The sequence below is a fragment of the Panthera onca genome, chromosome B4, assembly GCF_046562875.1.
Source record: "Panthera onca isolate mPanOnc1 chromosome B4, mPanOnc1 haplotype 2, whole genome shotgun sequence".
In the NCBI taxonomy this organism is placed as follows: Eukaryota; Metazoa; Chordata; class Mammalia; order Carnivora; family Felidae; genus Panthera; species Panthera onca.
Genome location: NC_138345.1, coordinates 18,364,829 through 18,387,843, shown reverse-complemented (window position 1 = coordinate 18,387,843; position 23,015 = coordinate 18,364,829). Strand labels below are relative to the sequence as shown.

The 23,015-nt window shown below is 40.3% G+C and overlaps 1 protein-coding gene across 3 annotated transcripts in view; it reads right to left on the bottom strand.

Annotated features, from left to right (window-relative positions):
- Nucleotides 1-20,383, bottom strand: part of PLXDC2 (plexin domain containing 2) — a 448,647-nt gene extending 428,264 nt beyond the window's left edge. The window contains exons 1-2 of one of the 3 annotated variants that reach the window (XM_060659212.3): nucleotides 20,270-20,383; nucleotides 19,073-19,855 (exon numbers count right to left, since the gene is read on the bottom strand). In XM_060659212.3, the coding sequence (XP_060515195.2) occupies nucleotides 19,073-19,184 (112 nt within the window). In that variant the 5' untranslated portion in view covers nucleotides 19,185-19,855; nucleotides 20,270-20,383. Of the gene's footprint in view, nucleotides 1-19,072; nucleotides 20,168-20,269 lie in introns of those variants that run through there. The other 2 variants (XM_060659214.3, XM_060659211.3) reach the window with 2 other exon arrangements.
- Between the last annotated feature and the right edge of the window lie 2,632 nt (nucleotides 20,384-23,015).

Sequence of the window (23,015 nt, the reverse complement as noted above, 5' to 3'; positions counted from 1 at the left end):
ATAAATTCATGGAATTATCACTATTATTTTCTTCTTTTTCACCAAAATGCAAGTGATACAAAGACTGAATGTTTTTATGATGGTGATATTTTTACTAATATCTTATCTGTTTAAATATTAAGAGTCTTAATTGAACAAGAAATAAACTAAACAAAAACAAAGAGACCTATGTTTCTAATTTATAGGAAAGCATATGACAAAGCAGTTTACATAGACAAACAATGATAAATGACCTAATAAGCTCAGTTATAAACTGAAGTATCACTGTAGATGGATGCATATTTATACTCCACATTAGCATTTCTGCATGTCTTATAAAACGATTTTCATTAATTCTGCATTTTGTTGTTTTTGGCCTTTGCAATCCATTACAAAATTAAAGACAGATAATTTAAGAAAACACAAACTAACTACCTTATGGTGTGTCTATAAATATCATTAAATTATCAGAACTTGACCTAAACCACGCCGTTTTTATCTTTAACTTTCTTCCCCATTCATTCATTTCCTATCTCCCTTCCTCCATCTCCAAACACACACACACACACACACACACACACACACACACACACACACACACGCTGAGGACATGGAACAAAGTTCCAATGACTAAGAAAAACAAACTTATAATCTATCCTGAAAGATAGCCTACAGATAAGAAGGATTTTTTGGTTTTAACTTTTGTTCTCATTTCTTTCTTTTAATTTCAAATTTGCATAAGCCTGATTTTTTTTTTTTTTTTTTTAACTTCAAACTGGTCAGGAATGTCTTGCTGGGTAGCATATTACAGATGATAATAATCACTCCTTTTAAACTCTTCTAACAATTTTATAAAGCAACTGTTGATAAAAACTCCTACTCACCTTGAAGGCAATTATGGACGAAAATAAATACCTCTTTTATAAGAGTTTGGCATTTCTTACTGAGAAGAGAGGTCCCAAGTTTTTTTTTTTTTTTTAAGTTTATTTATTTGTTTTGAGAGAGAAAGAGTGCACACAGGCTGGGGAGGGACAGGGACGGAGGGAGGGAGAGGATCTCAAGCAGGCTCCACACTGTCAGTGCAGAGCCCCATGCAGGGCTTGATCTCACAAACTGTGAGATCATAACCTGAGCCGAAATCAAGAGTCAATGCTCAACCAACTGAGTCACCCAGGCTCCTGGAGTTTCAAAGTTTTTATGAAAAAAAATTTTTTTGACCCTTCCTTCCTCGGTTTCTTATATACAAATAACTGTTAGATTTGCTCACAAATGTTTATTGAGTGCCTGCTATATGCCAAGCACGGTTTCAATCACTATAAAAATTCACCTTGAAAACAGCCACAAAAATTAACTACAGTGAAAAAGAACATCCCTCTTTCCTCACCTTATGCATTTGATTCCTGGTCTCCCTGTTGTTAAAAGAACAATGAAGTCATTACTCCTTTTCCTTCAGGGTATGATGTTGGCTTAAAATTTTTAAAATGCCTGAAACTTAACAAATTGCTTTAAATACCCTTTTCTATAATACAGCTATTATTTATCTTGCTTCAACTGTCTTATAGCCCACATTTAACTGATAAAATAAAGGAAACATTCATTTTTTTCTGCTGCTGCTTCTTAAGACAAAATTCTTTTTGTCTTTATCTTATTTGAGAGATTTCACAGATTTAACAACTTCAGGTTACATAGATGTGATATCATCTAAGCCTTCATTAAATTTTTATTAGATATAGCAGCAACCTTCTTACATCTGATAAAATAAAAGGGTCCTTGAGTCAAGTTGGACTTTGGAAGAACTATGATCATCTTACCAAAGACAACAATTCTAACATAGTATATTATATTTATAGCACACTTCTACTCTCAGTGGGCCTGTCTATCTACCAGCTGCTTCCCTCATACCTATGGGCAGGCTCAAATCCCCAACTCTAGAATAACTCTCCCTTGTCCCCGTGCTCCCCTCTGGCTACTTCCTCTCCATCACTTCTTTCCCAGCCATGTTTTTGTTTTTGTTTTAAGATTTTAGTTTTGTCGGTATTCCCACTTCCTCCACTCACCTTTACCACTTATCCTACTGAAATCTGGCACCAAGTGACCCCCATTCACCCACCCAAACCACTCGTACTAAATTCCCAGATGACCCCTCCTTGCCAATTCCAGTGATTTGGCTTCCCTGCCCTCTCCATGTTGCCCCTTCTCATTCTCCCCCCTGGGCTCCTTCCTCCACTTATTCTTCCCAGACCACTCTCTAGGACTGTGATCTTCACCTTCTACTCCTATTTCTCCATGTTTCTTGTCTGGCTTCCACCACCACTTACATACTGATGATTCAACATCTTAGTCTCATCCAAGACCTACACGTGGTAGAGCTGATCTCTCTACCGTGATGCCCCAAAGCATTTCAACGCTCAACATGTTTAAAGCTGAACCCATTTTCCTATTCCCTAACGCACCTGAAAACTTCTCCCCTCAGTGGAAGCCTTCCTCACTTTCCATTTTTATTAATCCAGCAGTTTCTAAGTCCAGCAGCCTCCAGGTCTGCCCTTTCCTAGGCACTCTTCATACCAACAATAGAGACCTTTCTAAAAGACCTGAGTCTGTTATTCAGCTGACAAAAATCTGTCACTGGCCAGCTGACACTTTCATGACTGAGACCAACATCTTTCTATGGTAGATGAGCCCTTTCTTAGTCTTGCTATTATCCTTTCCCCACAGGCAACCACATTTACCCAAAGAGTGCACGGTTTTCTGCTTCCAAGTTGTTCTCTGTTTGGAATGGGTACCCACCTTCTCCACCCTCCTAGTGCTCACATATACTTCAAAGCAGGACTGAAACAAACTTCTCCAGGAAGTCTTCCTTGACCCTCTAGTCTCAACTTTCTCTGTTAAACGCGTGTGCGCGCACACGCACACACACACACACACACACACACATTCTCTTAGCAAATAGTTAATTTCCTATTTTCAATACTGCACAGTAACCCCTACCTGGCAAGGTCTTTATTTTTTATCTTTACAGCACAATGTTTGGCACGTAGAATATATCTAGTAAATGTTCGTCAAACAAATAATTCTTCTGAGAACTAAACTTCACCATCAACTCCAACATCTGGCATATTAATTTTAATTTGATTCAGTCCTGTCATCTTGAGACAACGATAGGGTAAGTCAGTTTCTTCTAGTTTAGGAATTAATACAATTGGATAATGGGGATATCTTGAAAAATAATATTCATTTCTGATAGCATTAGCAAAAAATGGGCAAAACGGTATTAAAATGGTACCCTAAGCACTACCCACTACACACATATGGAGACAAAATGAACATTGGTTTATCTTTCTCTTTATTCTCTCCCAGCCCCTCTTTGGTATTCCTGTTGCTCTGCATCTATAAACCCTATACCTTCACACACCTTCACACTCACATGCACACACACACACACACACACACACACACTGAGTGACTTCTTGCTGTTCTTGGTCTAACCAGGGACCATGTCTGTCCTAGTCTGAGCAGGAACACTGTAACTATCTCTTTACTACAACCGTTCTAAGTAGGTTGCAAATAGAAAGGATGTGGGTGACCATGGTCCTTCCTTTGGATACTGACATTTCCCAAGATATACTATCTAAACACAAAACATGACTCTAAGCTAACAACCACTAACACATCAACGTAGGAGGCATAGTACATGAACAAAGAGTTGTTCCATTGCTCTCCAGGAACACCATGAGAGCATCCACCTCTATAGCCCGTATACACAGGCCTGGCCTCAACTAAACCACCAGTGACCTCTGGATAGCTGCAAGAAAAAAAAATACTAAGTATGACATACTCAGAGGACTCTAGATTTTTAAAGACTTCCATTCATTTCTTCTTTGGACATTTCTTATCTCCCATTTACTGATACTGATGAAATCTTAGAATAGCTGTCTTGCTCTTACACATATATTGCTTACTTTTTCAGATAAATTCACTAAGACACAGGTAGCATTTGGGGTCTCTCTATAAATAGAACATCATCGTGCAAAAAAGTTAACTTGTCGTCCAAGGGAATTGTGTAATCTCATATAGCAGCTTATTTATTCCTAGAAGCAAGTATATGAATAAGGTCAAAGTATTGTTTTCTTGTGTCGGTGTAGATGACACAGCAGAATTTTGTTTTGTGTCCTCAGGCCAGGCCCAGAAGGGAAAACTGTTTTGGGGAGCTTCATCTCATTTTACACAACATAAGTTTGTTAAAAATAAATTCTTTGAGTGTTCTTTTAATGCATGTTTTATTGGAATAATGTTCTTCAAATCCAAATCGTGCCCTAGGCTATCATGGAGTGAGGGGGAGGCTTCTGAAAAATAGCAATGCTTTGCATTCCAAAACCTAGTCATGCAAGTCGAAGCCTGTCGGAGGTGCAGCCTGTGTGCCATTTAATGTTCACACGGCCGTCAAAAATGCTAACTGGCTGTATTTTTTCATAAACCTGCGTCAGTAGTAATGCCCGTGATGGTTACTAAACCAAAGATGATATGATATTATCTCTGGCAGTTTGAAACATGGGTACCCCAATAATTAATATTTTAAAACTATTAGTGAAAGCCTCCTCAGGCTGCTCACCATGCTGCAGAGAATTCTTGCCTCGCTCTGCCTTCCTTTTTTTTACTCTTGTTTACATTCGTCTCTCAATTTACTGCTTCCATACTTCTTTATATTTCTATGGTAACCTTACCAAACCATTAGAGAACAGAAATTCTTTGCCAGTCATTATGACTGGAGTAGACGGCTAATTTTATTCCCTTATTACAAATGAAGAAAGGAGGTTTCAACGGTTAATATTCTTGTACAGTCATCCAACTGATAAATGGCAAAGCCATGGTTTGGACCCAAGCTTTCCTGGCATCAGAAGCATCCTCTAAGAACTAAAAGACAAGGGAATGATGTCTTTCCCAGAGCCTGTCCCCCATCTCCATCCTCCCAGCCCTCCTCTGGCTTTGCTGCTCCAGGGTAGATCAGGCACTGGTTTGTCCCCTTGTTATGCTCATGCCTATCACAGTCATCCCACATGACTCATGCTATGTGTGTGCTCGTCTTCCCCTGCAGATCACCTTCCTGAAGTATAGAAACCATGTTTTATTTTTACCTAAAACAGTGAACTATGAAATAAAATTGATTTAATGAAAAACATCCTCCAACTGAAATTTTCCCATTGGAAGAACAGCTGAACTAATCTGAAAATTAGGGGATGTGAACTTTATAAAGAGATTTCAAATCGTCCTATGAAAATGTCATATATTTTAAGCACACATCACACTTAAGTGGGGATATGGTGGTCCCCAACTTAGGTATAAAGAATATGATTTAGAAGGGCTAGGTTTCCAATTAACATATAAGAGCCTATTTTACTTTTACCAGAGGCATCAATATAATCCTCCCACACATTAAAAAAATTATTGATTACTTATTGGATGAATGAACGGATGAATGAGTCAATGCCTTCATTAGAAGTAAAGCAGATATTAGTGGGCTCTACTCAATAAGTTAGGCAAGAATATTTAAATTGAAAACCTACCATGCACTGAGTGCTATGTCTGAAAGGTAGTTTTACTATTTTTGTTTTATTTCAAAATTCTTTTTTTTTTATTTTTTTTTTAACATTTATTCATTTTTGAGACAGAGAGAGACAGAGCATGAGCAGGGGAGGGTCAGAGAGAGAGGGAGACACAGAATCCGAAACAGGCTCCAGGCTCTGAGCTGTCAGCCCAGAGCCTGATGTGGGGCTTGAACTCACGGACCGTGAGATCATGACCTGAGCCGAAGTTGGACGCCCAACCAACTGAGCCACCCAGGTGCCCCATATTTCAAAATTCTTAATGGTCTGGAAAATCCCAATAAAAAAGTATTAAGTAAAAATTAAATAAGTATTGGCTGTAGATCAGCTATTGCCTACTTAATGTTTTTGTTTTGTTTTTCTTTTTTTGCCTCTTAATTCTAGGTACAGATTAATGGACTAACAAAAGCTATGATGTGTCACCCATTAAATAGTTAAGGCTTCCTCTTCTCTATTGCCTGGAAAGTTTATCTACAACCACAACAAAATAAAATAATAAGAAGTACAGGGCAAATGAAAGACACAAAATAAAACACACAGAAAGATTACAAAAATAAGATCCAGGTAAGAGAATTTAATGTGCAAAATGAGAGAGGAACAAAATATACCTGAGAAAACCAACTTGAAGAAACTATTACAGTCACAACCTTCCACCTGATGTCTGAGATTTGAATTATTTTTAATAGTTACCGAGATGGCACTCCACCAAATGAGCTTATGCTGAAAATTCATTTAACACATATGTCTTGAGTGCCTTCTATGATACACCAAGCAATATGAGATTGCCAAGAAAAAAAAAAAAGGAAAGGGAAGCATGGTTCCAACCCTCACGGAGTTTACAGTTTAGTGGGAGAAATAGTCACCCATCAAATAACTATTCAAATAGCAACATAATTTTTAAAAATACATATTTACTAACACTTTTCAGGGGCAAGTAACCAACTTCAACTCAAAAACTGGAATTTTCTGGTTCATGCTATTGGGAAATCTAAGACTGCCTACACATGGCTTTAGACTTTTATCTTCCCAATGCAGCAACCCCCAGGGGTGTTTAAAAACAAAACAGAAACAAAAACAGAAGTGATCAATGTGAACCTGGAGAGGTAAGCCAGGACCAGATTACTGAAGGCCTTGACTTTTTCCCTTGACTAAAAGGGAGGGTTGACTGACTTGATGTCCATGACATATGGGTACAACGAGTACTCACCTGAACAGGTGATGAACTGTCTTGGGGGAGCAAGACACCTATGATAGAAGCTCCAAGGAGAATCCCAGAAGAGTCAGAGAGGAGATTCCTAAATGATGGTAAGGTGCTTTCCAGTAGAAAGGGGAAAGAGACATTGAGTAGAAAATATCAGTTGTCCACACCATAAAACTAGTATGGAATACAGAAAGAACTTTGGACATGTTTCTAGAAAAAAAATAAAATAGACAAAGGTAATGAAAATGTGCCTGGAGAATAGCAAATATAACTTGTAGAGACACAAAGGATGCTGACCAAAACCGACGTAAACTTCACCAAGTGGATCCCATTTGGAAACTTGAAAGGAGTTAACTCACATTACTGAGTCCAGAATTAAGAGATATCTTAGACCCTTTTGTTGAAAAAATATTTAAAAGGCTGCCCAGTGATTTGTATTTGGAAATCTTTCAAATATCTAATCTTAGAGAGTATTTCCTACTTTGCATCTTCAGCTTTGAGATAGCTGGAAAGCTGTTTATGCAAATTTCACGGTTCAATCTCTAATTTTGATTTCATTCATTGTTTAACCATATGTTTCTTTTAAACTATGGGATTCCCTCCAGAAAGGCAAATGAACCAGTTTTAATATTTTTTTCAAAAAAAAATCAAGTTGCTGGTTTATAAATGATTAAAGTATTAATTAATAAGTATAATTAACTAAAAGTATCATCATTAAAGTATCTGTTCTCCCTAGCTTAATAAATGACTAGATCATCCCTACACTATCATTTGTAAACAAACTCTCAATTCTTCATAAATGCATAAGTTCCTTTATGCCGAAGTCACTCAGTCTCTGGCTTGTACATATTTTACTCATTGATATGTAAATCTGAGGCATGTTAAATTATGATTTAGAAATTCTTCCCAAAGAAATATGGAGAAACAAGGTAGGAACAAAATTCTTTGCCTGAGTAATAAATCCAAACAAATACAGTATATCCTATAAGTGGAACACTAACAAGATTCTTTTGTTGAACAAATTTTCAAGGAGGACTTCCTATTCTTGGAGCTAGTGATTCGGTGGTGATCAGTCACGTATGGCCTTTCACCTCGGGCAGCTTACAGTCAAATGCAGACAGGACCACACTATTGATGATAAGTGATATCATGAGGACGTGTAGAGTGCACTTTGGCGAGGCATTTGTCTCAAACTAGGAGCTGGCAAACAAACACTAAAAGAAAATTATTCGATGTGCCAAAAATCAAATCCAATACGAGACCTGAAGGGCAAATAGCCAAGGAAAGGAGGAAAGTGTGCTCCAAGAAGGAAAGGCATGTGCAATTTTCCGAGGGGATATTGTGTTGGGAAATTGGTGAGCAGGAGGCAGGAAGTGATAAATTTGAACCCAGGGAGGGAAGCCAGGACAAAATTATCGAAGGCCTTGCCTCTGGTGTGAGAGCAGTAGGAAGGCAGGAAAGCATTTTCAACAGAGGAGTGGCATAGCCAGATTTGCATTTTAGAAAGAGCTTTCAGGCTGTGGAATGAAGAATGGATTCCAGCAGGACAATTTTGGAGGCAAGGAGTGAAGCTGTTGAAGTAAAGTAGGCTAGGAAAAATGGTGGCCTGCCGGAGCCAGAATAATGGAACTAGGGAATGGAGAAAGGCAGTCTGGAGTCAGACATCAGTGCTTAGTTTTAGAAAAATTAGCTTCTTATTGGCTGTGCCTACTTTACAAACCACTCTCCTAAAAACAGTTGGAGAAAACTGACATTGCACAAGTCTGACTTCCTGCATCAAGCTGTTTTGCAATGTCCAGACAATGAGACTATAATCTGCAGGATGACTTTGAATCATTGCTTGTTTTTAAAAATATCTAAAATGAACAACAGATGTTAAAAAGATAATGAAGGCTAAATAACAAAAAAATAAAACAGACTGCCTGCCTTGTCAGTTGACTCCTGATTAACAAATATCCAGACCAGTACGCATGAGTGCAGAGCAACAGCCAGTTTTAAACTGTGCTGAGGTAGAGATGCGGTTAGGATTTTCAACTCCAGCAAATTTCAACCACTTAATTTATAAACGCCTGTAGTCTAAATAAAATCATAAATCTATTATCTTTAAATGGTAGTAATTTGTAAAGTGCACTTTCTTTCGATGTAAATCTCCCATGAAATTGATATTAATTAGCTAAAGAGCAAACATTAAGGAGAATCCTAAATGCAGGGGCTTTTACCATTCTCATCAGAGCTGTTTCTTAGGAAGGAGCAAACCTACGGTCTTGCCTGTAACTGCTCTGCTGGTCTAGAGATGGGTTACGGAAAGGGACACTGTGAAAATGTCACAATTTTCACATATTATTTGCCTAGTGTTTACCCTTCGTTTCTAGTAGTTTCCAAGAAGTTAGGAATTAACATTCTTTCCCTCAATTGAACTCTTTATTTCAATTAACCTATCGTTTCTACCTGGATTTCCTAAGAAACAATTAGAATGTACCATTAGCTTCATGATGCGATCAGGAAAACAGCACTAGCCCTCCATCTAAGGACTTTGTTTCAACTAAAAAAGATAACTGCCAAATAGTCACTATTAACAATTCGTTAGGAGGTGCCAGGGTACTTGTTCTGGCTTTTACATGTTGTAGTAAAGAAATTACATCGTCTCCAAGTTGTTTAGAAATCGAAATCTTTACTAAATGACTGAGATTTAATGTGATTTCAAACAAAGTCCAACAGAGGATTTAGTGAAAACTGAAAAGTTTATTCCAAATAGATAGTGGAAATGCCAAGAGTCTTCTAGAATACCCATGACACTTCTGAAGATCAAAAACAAGAAGGACAGGTTGGCCCAGCCAGATGTACTTATTATAAAGCTAAAGTAATTAACATCCTGTGATATCCACACAGAGATAATTATCAGGGGTCCCCCCATCCCAGCCTTCATCTTTGAAGTACTTAATCTTGGACGGTCTAGTAGGGCTTGTCCTAGGCACTATCTTTCATAGTACAACATCCGTAAGCCAAATAACCCATGAATTATATCTTTAAGTATAAGCTGAGTAACCCCTGCATATGAACATGAAGACAGATGTATGTAAGGATATGGGTAGCAGGCTTGTTCAAAATTTCTCTGATTGATTGCCTGCACTGATTGATGGAAGATGGACAAATCAATGGTGGGGAAATAGCTGGAAGACTGGATAAATCAATTATGGAAAAATCAGGACCAACACAAATGCATGTGTACAAAACAGCAAGTGATGATGTTATTATTATTATATCAAAGTGATGACTTATTACACAATTCAGCCTCAACCCAAATTTTTTTAAAACACATTCATCAGTATTTTGCAAGTCTTGCAGTATTAACAGATGTTACCACAATATTCTGATATAGGAAATATTTTAACTCATACTTCATGTTAAATGAAATGCTTTCATAAAATTCATTTAATTTGAATTAAAGAAATTTAATCTGAATAAAAGACATTTTTAAAACTATGTAAAAATTTAAAACACAAGTTATAAATCAAAACAGATACAAATATACATCACCCAAGATATGATATCCTATGATGTTCAATAAGCTATGAAAATAAAACATCAAGCAGTATCTTTGTAAGTACAGCGAGAATGCTTTCAAACTAATATGAAATGATATTTTTTAAAACAAAAGTCAACTTTATTTTTTTAAAATTTTTTTAACATTTATTTATTTATTTATTTTTGAGAGACACCAAGAGAATTGAGCGGGGGAGGGGCAGAGAGAGAGGGAGACACAGAATCTGACGCAGGCTCCAGGCACTCAGCTGTCAGCACGGAGCTGGCACAGGGCTCCAGCTCATGGAGGGCAAGATCATGACCTGAGCTGAAGCCGGACACAACCGACTGAGCCACCCAGGCACCCCAAAAAAGTCAACTCTATTTTTACAGGGCATCCAGAGTTTTCAAATCGGTATTAAAATAAACTTTTATTGTGTGAACAAATAACTTCAAATGACTCTTTCTAGTCCCACTCCAAACAAACAAGAACCAAAGAACAAAAATGCAAATACATACTGCTATGTTTCATCATTCAGTTTTTGCTTTTCAGTTTTTCATAGTTCAAGTACGTATATACAGTATACTTTAATTTTAAACATAAAACTATGGAATAGCAAAAAAATTAAGAGGTTGCTTTTCTTTTTAATCAAAAGCTCAGGGCAGGATTCCTTTATGTGTTTTTAATTTTTTAATGTTTATTTTATATTATTTTTTAATGTTTATTTTTGAGACAGAGGGAGAGAGAGCACGAGTTGGGGAGAGGCAGAGAGAGAGGGAGACACAGGATCTGAAGCAGGCTCCAGGCTCCGAGCTGTCAGCACAGAGCCTGACATGGGACTTGAACTCATGGACTGTGAGATCATGACCTGAGCCAAACTCAGTGCTCAACCAACTGAGCCACCCAGGCGCCCCAGGACGGGATTCCTTTAAAGAGTAAGAATCCACACGCAGTAAGAATATGATTCAGTATACCAAAAGTCATTTCACATACACTTTTCCATGAATATCTCACAGTGCAGCTTTCAGAGATGTACTGAAGGAAACGGACAGCAGAAGGAGGAGGGGGACGGTGCAGCCAAAAGAAGTCAAGTACAATACTGGACTTGCTCCCCCTGCGCCTGCAGTAAGGTCAGTGGGCTCTTTTGACCAAACAAATGAACAACTTACCAGTTAAGCAATCAGATTTGTTGTGTCAGTGCCAGCTATGGTCAGTTTCGGGAGAGAATTAAGCAAATATGCATAATAGAAATACCCCCTAGAAGACCATTTCACAACTTGAAAATCATGATTATTTGTGAATTTCATATTCTAAAGTGATAAGTTCTGCCTCTATCTTGCTTCTCTTTTAGGGTTTAGGGAAATCATCATTTTATTGGATGTTCGGATTATGGTTTCAGAGAGAAAAAGTCGGGAGCTACCGTTACCAACAGATCCATGTACAAAATTAACAACTGTGTTAACCCAAAAACTACTACCTAAAAAAACGTCAGTGCCTGCTGAATATTCCAGATTCCAAGTGGACCAAAGAAAACATCATCCTTATGGAAATAAATAAGGATGTACTTACCAAGCCTCATGCTTAAAGAAAATATGCAGCTTTATTTACACTTCTCCTATCACTGACCACTCCAGGGAGTATGTAGAAAATTGACTTTTAAATATTCTGATTTTTATGCAGTTTATCCACAGGGCAAATTCTCGACATTCTTTCTGTATTCTCAAAGCCTTGGTGAGCTAAGCACCTTACCTACAGGATGAGACCTTGAGCGATATGAATTCTAGGAAAACTTTCCAATTAATTAGTGAAAAATAATAGGTGAGGAGAGGGAGGAACTCAGCAAAAAGACTCCAGAAAAGTAAAACAGAAGTCATCCTGCAATCCTTGCCTTTATGACCCTCTCAGCAAAGCCACAGGCCGTTCTCTACTCTAACGTCTGAAGCAGAAACAGTGACTATCGCCCGATTTTAATTTAGAAGAGGACAGCTACCCGTGCTCGCATCTGTTTGGATGACCTCGGGAGGAAGGGATTACAAATCTAGATTTCAAAGAAGGCCACATAATCCAACTGCATATTCAGATCTGCAGTCTTTAACAGGCTATACTAATTCCGAACAGGTCCCTGCGGAGAGCTCAGATTCTATTTAAATACCCAAATCTGTACCATCACGCTGTATCTCACCACCTGTTTAATTCACGAGGGCAAATAAGAACCTGCCAAAGAACAAATACAAAATGAGTTCAAAGTCCGGGTACCACATAATGTAGAATATTTTATATTCTGTTCTTCCCTCAGATATTATTGTGCTAATTTGACCAGGCAAATACGTGACACAAGAAAGAGGGGGAGAAACCGGCTTAACAAAAGCATCAGCACTTAGTCTGTCATTCTTCAGGAACTTCCTCAGTTGAACAGAATCATTGTCTGAAGGACAGTGAGGGAAGACATCCCGTGCGAACCCTAGTGAAGAAGAAAGACTTCTCAGAGCGCAGTACTGTAAAGAGATAATTAAAGCTTTGAGAAAATGTGCTTGGGATAAAGGCAGAGGCCTGGAATTAGTCAGATTAAAAGAAAGCTGAAAAGCAACTTAGTAATATACAGCTTTACATAGTGCGGCGATTACTTTTTATTTATTTATTTCCCATCTCTGAAACCAAGACAAGACGAGATTTTAAGTGAGTAAAGTTGGACAAAAATAAAGAAGGGTAGGAAAGAGAAAGGGTCGCCTGGGTGGCGCAGTCAGTTAAGCATCTGACTCTTGATTTCGCCTCAGGGCATGATCTCACAGTTTGAGCCCCATGTTGGGCTCTGTGCTGACAAGGCTGAGCCTCTCTCTCTCTCTCTCTCTCTCTCTCTCTCTGTCTCTCTCTCTGTCCCTCTCTCTGCCCTCCCCCCCCCATGGGCTCTCACGCTCTCTCTTTCCCTCTCTCAAAATAAATAAATAAATAAATATTATTTTTAAAAAAGGAGTATGAAAGACAAGATGGTAAACTAGTCCACAAAAAAGTGAAGTCCAGAAAGTATATATACTTGTTGGAGGGAAGCTACAAATTGTGCTCTGAACTTTCAGGTAACCAGATTTTAAAAGGTAATGCATCTGGTCACTATGCATCATGTCCAGAAAATAGAAACAACCTAATTCGGAAGAACAACTCTGTCTGTTATTAAGATACAAGATTTCTCTCCTTTTCTCTCTCCCTCTCTCTCTCTCTCTCTCTCTCTCACTGCCCTCACCTACTGGGGGAGCAGACACTGCAAAATGCACTGCATGGTGCCACCAACACCCCCAAAACCACCACCATAACACGTTTTATAAGATCACTTTATTTATTTATTTTCTTATTTATTTATTTTTAGTTTTTTAATTAATTTATTTATTTTTACTTTGTTTTCTTCAAAGGCCTCCTTCAGTGTAGGTTAATGGCATGAGGCCTGAGCACAATTCAAGAGTAATTTCACAACGAACTAAACCTGTTAAATTATTTAATAGTGTTCATCTCTGCCGAAAATACATCACCATTATATGTCTATATGTACATATAGGCATATACATTTTCATATATATATGCACACATATGTGCACACATATACACAAACGCACGTATTGTATTTAAAGGTGTTAGGTTAAGAACATGAGTAAAAATTCATTCAGAAACCAGAAGTATAATTGAATGACAGAATGAACTTCTTAAAAGTTCTATTAATAGAAGGTTTAAGGTAAATATTATCCACCACAAGCATTATGACAGTTCAGCAGACCCCTGGATCCTATTCTCTTGTTTTAAACGATCAGTTCTGCAAAACCTGTCTGTATATTCATTTCCAACTTATTGGTGGAAAAAGTCATAAACAGGGTAAACAAGTACTTTTCAGAAGTCTCCCAAGGTGACATTCAAACCAACAGTCCACCTTGAACTACCATTCCATTCAGTCCGGTCAGTTCAACAGCTATTTATTGCATGCCTGTGTGGCAGATGCCTTGGGGGATTCAGAAGTGAACGGACCATGACCCTACAGAACACGATCTATGGTGTAAGAAAGTATATGAAAGAGATACAGAAATGGAATGGAGGGAAACAACTCTTCCAATATCAAGCAGATTCAAACAAACGAGTGCCTTTAAAAAGGCACAGAAGTTCCCGAGGGTTCTGAGATGGCACATCCTTTTGTGAACTGTGTCACTTGAGATAAAAGCCTGTAAGAAAAAGCAGATGGACCAATGGAGACGCATGAGGGAAGAAGGTGAAGGAGGAAAGGAAAAGAGGTAGTAACACAGCACCTACTCAGGGGAGATCAAGGAGCCTCAACTGGGGAGAGTGTTCAGAAACGGGGTGGGAAGGGAGAGCTGAAACAGTAGGTCCAGGCCACATGATAATGATCTTGGAGGCCATGGTGAAGAGACAGTATTTAATGTGATAGGAAACCGCTCAAGACTTCAGATCTCATGATCACAGCTGCTGATCAACTCACTAATCTTCATAAATATTCTGCTTCTACAACAGGAAATATCTTTTAGGAAGCAAAAAAACAGGGACAAAACTAACTGAAAAGAATCCACGTTGTCTACTTCTCTGCAGGCAGAGAAGAAGCCTGTTTGGAGCAAATTAGTATCTTCTGTTACTAAGTTTTACTCAAGTACTTTCTACTTGATAAAAATCTGTTTCTGAAGATCAAACTTAACAAATGCATAAACTGTCCTACTTATAATAATTTCAAATCTCTGTGCAGACATCCATGAACTAAAAATCTTATCCATCCTTAGGCTTCAATTTGTATCTGTTCTCTAAAAGAAAAAAAAAAACTCTCACATTTTGTGTTTTAAAAAATTTTGTATGGAAACACGAGTCACTGATTTATTAAAAATCAACCTAGAGCTCTTGGGTGGCTCAGTCGGTTAAGTGTCAACTCTTGATTTTGGCTCAAGTCATGATCTTGCAGTTTGTGAGTTTGAGCCCCGCATCAGTCTCTGCCCTAATAGTGAGGAGCCTGCTTGGGATTCTCTCTCTCCCATTCTCTCTACCCCTCCCCCTCCCAAAATAAAATAAAATAAAATAAAATAAAATAAAATAAAATAAAGTAAAATAAAATAAAATAAAAGTCAACCTACCATTTGTTCATTAATCTGACCCAGGTCTACTTTATAGAGGATATTCACTTGATTAACCTTCTCTTATAATTTTCTCTTCCAGTATATATGCAAACAGATATACTAATGACAGTATGTCTCAACAGAGATACTCTCATACCAAACTCCACAAGTTAGTAACATTTCAAACTAAGTCTTTTAACTCCAACGAAAGCAGAAAATAATAGAAAAATATCCCACTAGAGAAACAACTAAAATAAATGTAAATGACCTGCTAAAAATAAACTATTTCCCTCCAGTACATAGCAATATTAGAAAGTTTAAATAGCAAAAGTTCCCTGGAGTCCTAAACTATTTTTGCTCTGTATATAGTGGTATTGAACTTCCTTGTTGCATTAAGTCCCATTTAAGAGTAATAACCAGGCCAAAATAACTCCATAATTTTAGGCCTTTTTTCCCTATTTACATTTTAGAAATCTTCAAGACATTAACACATCTTTCTCCTTTGACACGGTTAATAAACTGTTTTTCACTATAGGATATAGGAACAAATGTATAACAATACAAAGAAGATTTCCGATTTCTAGAGTTTAGAATTATTCTAAGTTTATTTTTCTCTAAATATTGGTGTTGATAAAAACTATTTAGTATGGCATATACTTTTCATCTATGTGTAGATTACATTCAATCCTAAAGATAAATTCATTACATAATGAGCTTTTCACTGTAAGAGAGAGATTTGAAAGCTATGCTGTTGAGAATTCCACAATAATTTGCTAAAAACCTCCAGCATTGATACAAAAGAAGGTATTTGAATTTTTCCACTGTACAAATGCACCACAAGAATGTATTCAAAGTATAGATCTTTATGGGGCGCCTGGGTGGCTCAGTTGGTTGTGTCTGACCTCGGCTCAGGTCATGATCTCGCCATTCGTGGGTTTGAGCTCAGCATTGGGCTCTGGGCTGACAGCTCAGAGCGTGGAGCCTGCTTCAGATTCTGTGTCTCCCTCTCTCTCTACCCCTCTCCCACTCATGGTCTGTCTCTCTCTGTCTCTCAAAAGTAAATAAACATTAAAAAAATTTTTTTTAAGTATAGATCTTTACATGTAGAAGGTGCTATATAAATGTTGAATGAAAAGTTAATTTCAATGAACATGGGAAATAAACACTAATTATTATAAATTGCCACTCATTTACGTGTGGTAAGCTGAAATGTCCAAAACATACTGCGCATAGGAAAAACAAAGTATTGAAGATCATTAATCTGAGAGATTTGGGAAAGAATGGGAATAGGAGAAATTAGCAGTTCCTCTGCCCTCTGGCGGCAATAAAATCAACTGCAGCATTTTCTAAAGTAATACATAATTAAATGTCCCTGTTATGAAATCAGATTTTTTTCTCCTGTGCCAAAATGTCTGTGATAAAAAATCCTGATTGCTACATGGCAAATTTCAAGACTGTTGGGCTCTTTAAAATTTTTCCCACAGTGATATTTTAGCATCTTTACAAAGGAAATTATTTTTTCTTCTATTTCATTGCTATATTGTATTTATAGGAAAGAAAATATAACCATTTAACTCCAAGATTACTCAAAAACTGTATGTAGACTGATATCCAGTAAAGAAGCCACTTCAGTTTGCAATACATCTCCAAAACACTTACCAAGAAATTTAAAACTTCATTTTTTACTCAATCCTATAAAAATATGGGTTTCTAGAGTAATTTTCCACCACAGGTACTAGTTTATAATTAGTTTATAATACCTGTACATTTATGTTGGGCAATTTAGGTATTTTATAATCCCCACAGCTTTTAATTATCTGGCCAATTGCAGAGTGAATGTTCACTCATCCTCAATTTGATAACTTAGAAATGTATACATATTCTTTTCTCAGTAACATACCATTAATGAAAGAAGTTCGGAAAAAATAAACATCTGTTGATCTTTTTTTTCTCTTCTGTAAATGCATTATTTACAGAAATTTCAAATAAACAACTTTGGAATCCATTTTGGCATACACGTCTCTCTAACCTCCTTTGGGATGAATTGTTTTCTTTAAGCATTTACTTATTTCATGAATGTGGCCATACCATATCAATATCATAGGGTAAAAGTCTTAGTGTTTTTTTTTTCCAACCAATGAAATGTATTAAACAAGATAATCTACTGACGTACCTAGTAAAGAACAAGCTATGTCCATCTATGCAGAACAAAACTGTATGTGACCAAGACAAATCAACATGAAGAAAATTGGGGTTTTAAAGTGTTTCACAGTTTTAAAAGCGTTGTCATCATGTTGCCCCCTCCTCCCATCCCACACACCCCTCCAATCATAAATTGGAGTGCAGAGTCAGATTCTGTGCGTTCTCTATAAGAATTTACACCAGGGGCAGAGACAGTGTTTTTAGCTGATTTCTAGGTCTCAGATTGGTGAATTTCATTCAAGGACTTTCTCCAAGATTCACCTCACTTGGAATCCCCAGGTGACCTCGGTAAGCTTCCACCTGCGACTTTCATGCTTGACATTTGCGGACACATGTATACTTTCTGAGGAATCGCTTACCACCACCACCACCACCACCCCAGACTTCAGAATTAAAACAAAACAAAATGTTGATTACGCTCATCAGAAAGTTTGTGTTTTCTTTTTTTCTCCAAGTGTATTTTGTTCATTTCACCTCCTCTCCCAAATCTAACCCGAGTTCACAAATTTCTGCCAAGGTTCTCTCTGCCTGCTTCTTCACCTTCTTCCTGAGGGGCAGAAAGGGTGAGCAGGCACCCAGTACTCAGAGGGCAGGGTCGCGGGAGGCACCTGAAACCCCGGCTTAGCTCCCAGCCTGCGAGAGCCAGCGGGTCGCGGGCAGGGTGTTGCTACGCCGGCTCCGCGCTGGCCCCGGGGGCGCGGCTCCCGGCTGGACGCGAACCTGGCTAGCAACGACCCGGAGCCACCACAGGGTAGATGCGAAGGCCGGGTCTCCGCGCGGGGGCAATGTCAGGGCGCTTGGACGAACCCCGGACGCGTTCAGGCCTGTCTGCGAAGGCGGCCGGTGGAGGACAATGGGGGCAGGCATTGGTCTCCAGAGGCGCGCCCACCCCATTTCTGCCACCTCCTCCCGTCCTCGGCGCCGCGCCGCACCTACCCCGCCCCGCTTCCAGAGCCCGTTCGAGCCCAGACTGCGAAAGGGAACTAAGGTGGGGATCGCGTGGGGTAGAAAGGTGCGGCCACAGGAAATTTTGTACAGCTGGGGGGAACCCTGCAATCCCCAGCTGCCACTACGTCCCCCACCCACGGCCCCCATCACGCACTCGCTTAGTTTATCGCGGCAGCAGAGAAGCAGGAGGAGCCAGAGAGGAGACTTCCCAGAGATGCCAGTTCTGGGAAAGGTATCTACAGAAGGTTTGCTCTTACACACCAGAGCCCTCTCTGGGCGACTTGGGGAGACAGTACCACCCCCTGTCGCTCAGGTGAAGGAAGCCCGAAATCCTCAAGAAAACCTCCAGTCCCCTTCTCTAACCAACCCCCTCCTCCCCATTCGGAAAGCCCAAGTTTACCCAAAAGCAATTGCAATAACTTTCCCAAGGGCAGACAGATGAGGTGGGGGGTGGGTTGAGAATGGAGAGGGGAGTGCCAGCGAAATCTTCAGTTGCGCAAAAAAATCAACAAGCTAAAGTGCATCTTACCATTGATTTGGTTTCCAGGCTCCCCTTCAGTGAACTGAAAACGGTCCATTAAAAAGTGGCAAAGTAACACAACTCCTGCAGCGGCCAGGTCTGCCCTCGGGAACCTCGCCATGCCGCCGCCGAGACCTCCCTCCCCCTCCCCGCCAGTCCTTCCCAGGCGCCGGGTGCTTGGAGGCTCGGAGTGGGAATCGGGACGATGGGGACGCTGGGGCCAAGCGCTGCGGACCGGTCTGGCTGAACCTGGAGGCCTTTGTAAATTTCGATGGGATTTCACACTCGGGAGCTGGGAAGAGGAAGGGAGAGCGAGGGGGAGTGCAGTCCTCTCCGGACCTCCGGGTCTCTCTTCGCAACTTGCCACAACACTCGCAGCCCTCACCCCAGACACAGGACACCAACGGCGGGGAGGAAAGGCCACTTGCAGCCGGGGCTCGCAAACTCTCGGTTCCGCACAGGCAGCGCCACCCGGGTGCGCGCAGACAGTGACTTCCGAGCCCCCGCGATATGCTCCACTGGGTTCAAAATAGATCTAATTCCACAGCCAGCGCGGCTGCCTCCTCCAAATCCAAGAGGGCTGTCGGCTCACAAGGAACTTTCCCCAGTGTTGGGATGGCCCTGGCGGGAGGTTTGGGTTTGCGGGAAGGGGGTTAATGTGGGCTGGCGAAACCCCTCCGACAAGTTTTTCTTCTTTTCTTCGCCCTACGCAGGGCGCGCGTCCTTTCTCGCAGCCAGAGGGATGGGCAGCTCTAAAGAGCTGAGCCCAGTGAAGGCTCAGGCTGCAGCAGTCTAAGGTCCGAAGCCAGAAAAAAAAAAAAAAGAAGAGAGAGAGAGAGAGAGACAGAAGAAAAAGAAAAAAAAAAAAAAAAAAGAAAAGAAAAAGAAGGGGAGGGGGAGGAAGAGGAAGAAGAAAGAAATGGGGGGCGGGGGAGTCAGGCCAAAACCTATCGGGAAAGGGTTCCTCCTGGCTAAGGAGGAGGTGGCCACAAGCCCCGCCGAGCCCCGGGAGTTTGGTGGCGGAGGAGGCGCCGCCGCCGCCGCCGCCGAGCTCCCCCGCGCTTCTGCTCCACACTTTGGGGAGGGAAGGCAGCTTGCAATTTGCCAGATCTGCCGCTGCACCCTCCTCCCTCCTCCCTCCTCCCTCCCCCTCGCTCCTTCAGGCTTCTCCCACCTTCCTCCCCGAAACCAGCAGCTAGCACCGACCTGTCCAATGGCTGCACTTTCCTCGGGGCTGGCAGTAAAGTCGCCGAGAGATTAAGCCGGAGGAGAAAAGCAAGGGGGAGTGAGAAGGCAACTCCAGCCCTGCGCGCCCCCAGCAGCCTACTGCCGGGAGAGTCGGGAGAGAAGGCGAGAAAGGCGAGCGAGCTAAGAGCCCAGCGCCCCGCTGCACCTCCGCGCCGCCGGGGCGCCATCCTGCAATCGGCTCTTGCCCTTTGCAGCCACACCAGCGGCGCCTTCGCCCACCTGGCCTCCAGGCCTCCTTCGCGCGGGGCTGCGGAGGGTCTTAGCCCCCCGCACGGTACCCAGCAGACACCAGACGCTGGCGGGATCTCCCTGGGCGCTAAAGGGTTAATTACAGTTCGCCATTCCCGGGAGGACGTTTGTAGCAGTTGGGGTGTGAAGAAAGCAAACCCGAGTGAGTTCTGCTACTGACCCCGAAAAACCCCTTCGGACCCCAGACCCGCGAGACCGGAGGAGGAAGGTAGCGCGCGACAGCGTGGTCCCGCTGCCGCTGCTGCTTTGTAAAGTGTCCGCCGGAGGGAAAGCGAGAGTTTAAAGAAACAGGAGGCCCATTGAATTTCCTACGGGGGCTTTTAACAGGCATTCGCTCGCTAGTTTGGTTTTTGTTTTTTCAGCTCCAGGATGTGCTTCAGCCTTAACCCTTCCCAGCCCTCTCGCTAATTTACATCTTACTTCGCTTAACCTCATTTTAAAGGGACAAATACAAAGAAAAGTGGAAAAGCATTTTGGTTAAAAATACAGATTCTTGACCCAGATTGCCTGGATTGGAATAACACCTCCTCCCACTAAATGGCCAAGCCTCTTCGCAATTACTCTCATAGTGCCTCAGTTCCTCATCCATCAAATGGGGAGAATTGTGGTAATGCCCTTATAAGGTCGTATTGAACTCAATGAGTTATTACTATAAAGAATTGAAAACAGTGCCTGTGCAAAGTACATGACTTTATGTCTCTTAAGAGAGACAGGAGAGGGAGGAAGTCCTGAATCAGTGGAGAGCTTGCATCAGTGTTCTTAAATTCAAAAGTCTTTCAGTCTATTCTTGCCCACCCTATTCCATGCTCTGAAAAGTTTATGGATGCTATTAATGAGCACCTGTGAAAATGAACAAAAGCAACCTAATTCAAAATGGAGTCAGAGGCGATGAAGGCAAGGGTTCTCACCACATATCACTTTTGCAGCCTACTTCACATACCCCAGCAGTCAGAAGCTTACTTTACTTACCCTAGGAGGATAAGGAAGATTTTCTCCTTGCCCAGAAATAACCTAGAAGAAAAACCACCACCACTCAGCCAATGAGGAGCTGCAACCCTGAACTCTTCCTCTCCTCCAATAACCCTTCCTTCAAAACAACCAAATCCCTCTTGTCCTCTCCAAAGGCAAGCCCTTCTCCTTTGTTCTTCAGACTTGCCTATGGTTTGTCATAGCAAGCATGTCCCAAACCACAGTTCCTCTACTATTCCTAAATAAACTTGTCTTTGCTGGTTAAATAACTGGCAATTTCATTTCTAAGACTGACACGCCTTAATTTTGTCACAAAACCCACTGGAAGTGGGTCGGGATAATTAAACTACTCTGCTAATTTGATACAAAAAGAATGGCTCTCTGATGGCTACTTAGCTAGTGAGAAGGGAAACAGGAGGTGTAACATGTTTTTCATAATCCAATATTCAGTTTGCTATTTATATCAGAAATATATATGTACACACACACACACATAAACATGTTGTGCATACACACTTTATTATGCCAAGACCCTTGCTCTCTACTGAGCTTTCTCACAACTTGATTTCCTCACCGTACTTAAGAAATCTGGTTCTTTCATTTCTGCTTAACAGAGAGTTTGTAAGTTCTATGCAACATTACAACAAAATTTGAGTACCTGAGATACTTATCTGTTTAACATTAAGTTGGAAAACAATTTTCTAATCAAAATTTGGTTCTTATTTAATTGATGTTGAGTTTTTTATCTGCATCCCTAGTGAGCTCATTACTTCATAAATCCATGTGGAAAGCTTCCTAAAATGTTCTGCACAACTCCAATTCCCATTACGTGCAAAATTATAAGAAACCTACCAGGAGCCATCTCAGGAAAGCACGACTTCTTTTTAGTCTGGGATATTTCCCTCTACTTCCACAGTTGATTAAAAAAAAGGGGGGGTGGTGCCTCCTTTTTTTTTTTTTTTTTTTTTGAGAACAAAGTCCTATCTTTCCCTAGTATCATTTTGTTCCTTTTATTCTTCATTATGTATGCAAATTAGGAGTGTTTATTTTCTTGTTCTTTGTTGTCATCAATGCTTTCTCCTCCTGATTAAAGCTGTATACCTTAAATGGAAGTTTGATGCCAAAAACTGAAAGGAAGCCAAGTGGTAATTCAGAGTGAGTGTGCAAAGGTTTTTTATGTGTTTGTCTATCATTGGTGCTGTTTAATTGTTTCATTTTACTCATATGATTTTATTATAAACAGCCACCCATACAGAAAATACTTAGGTATGGGAGAAGATATAGGTAAGCAAAACTCAACGATGCATGATATTTTAATGCCGTGAATTAAGAAAAAATATTATTGTAACAAATGTAGGATTAGATGTTCTGCTTTAGATATCAACTGATAATATCTCTCTCTCTATATATAACCAACTAATAATAATATATATATATACACATATATATGTGTGTGTGTGTATATATATATGTGTGTATATATATA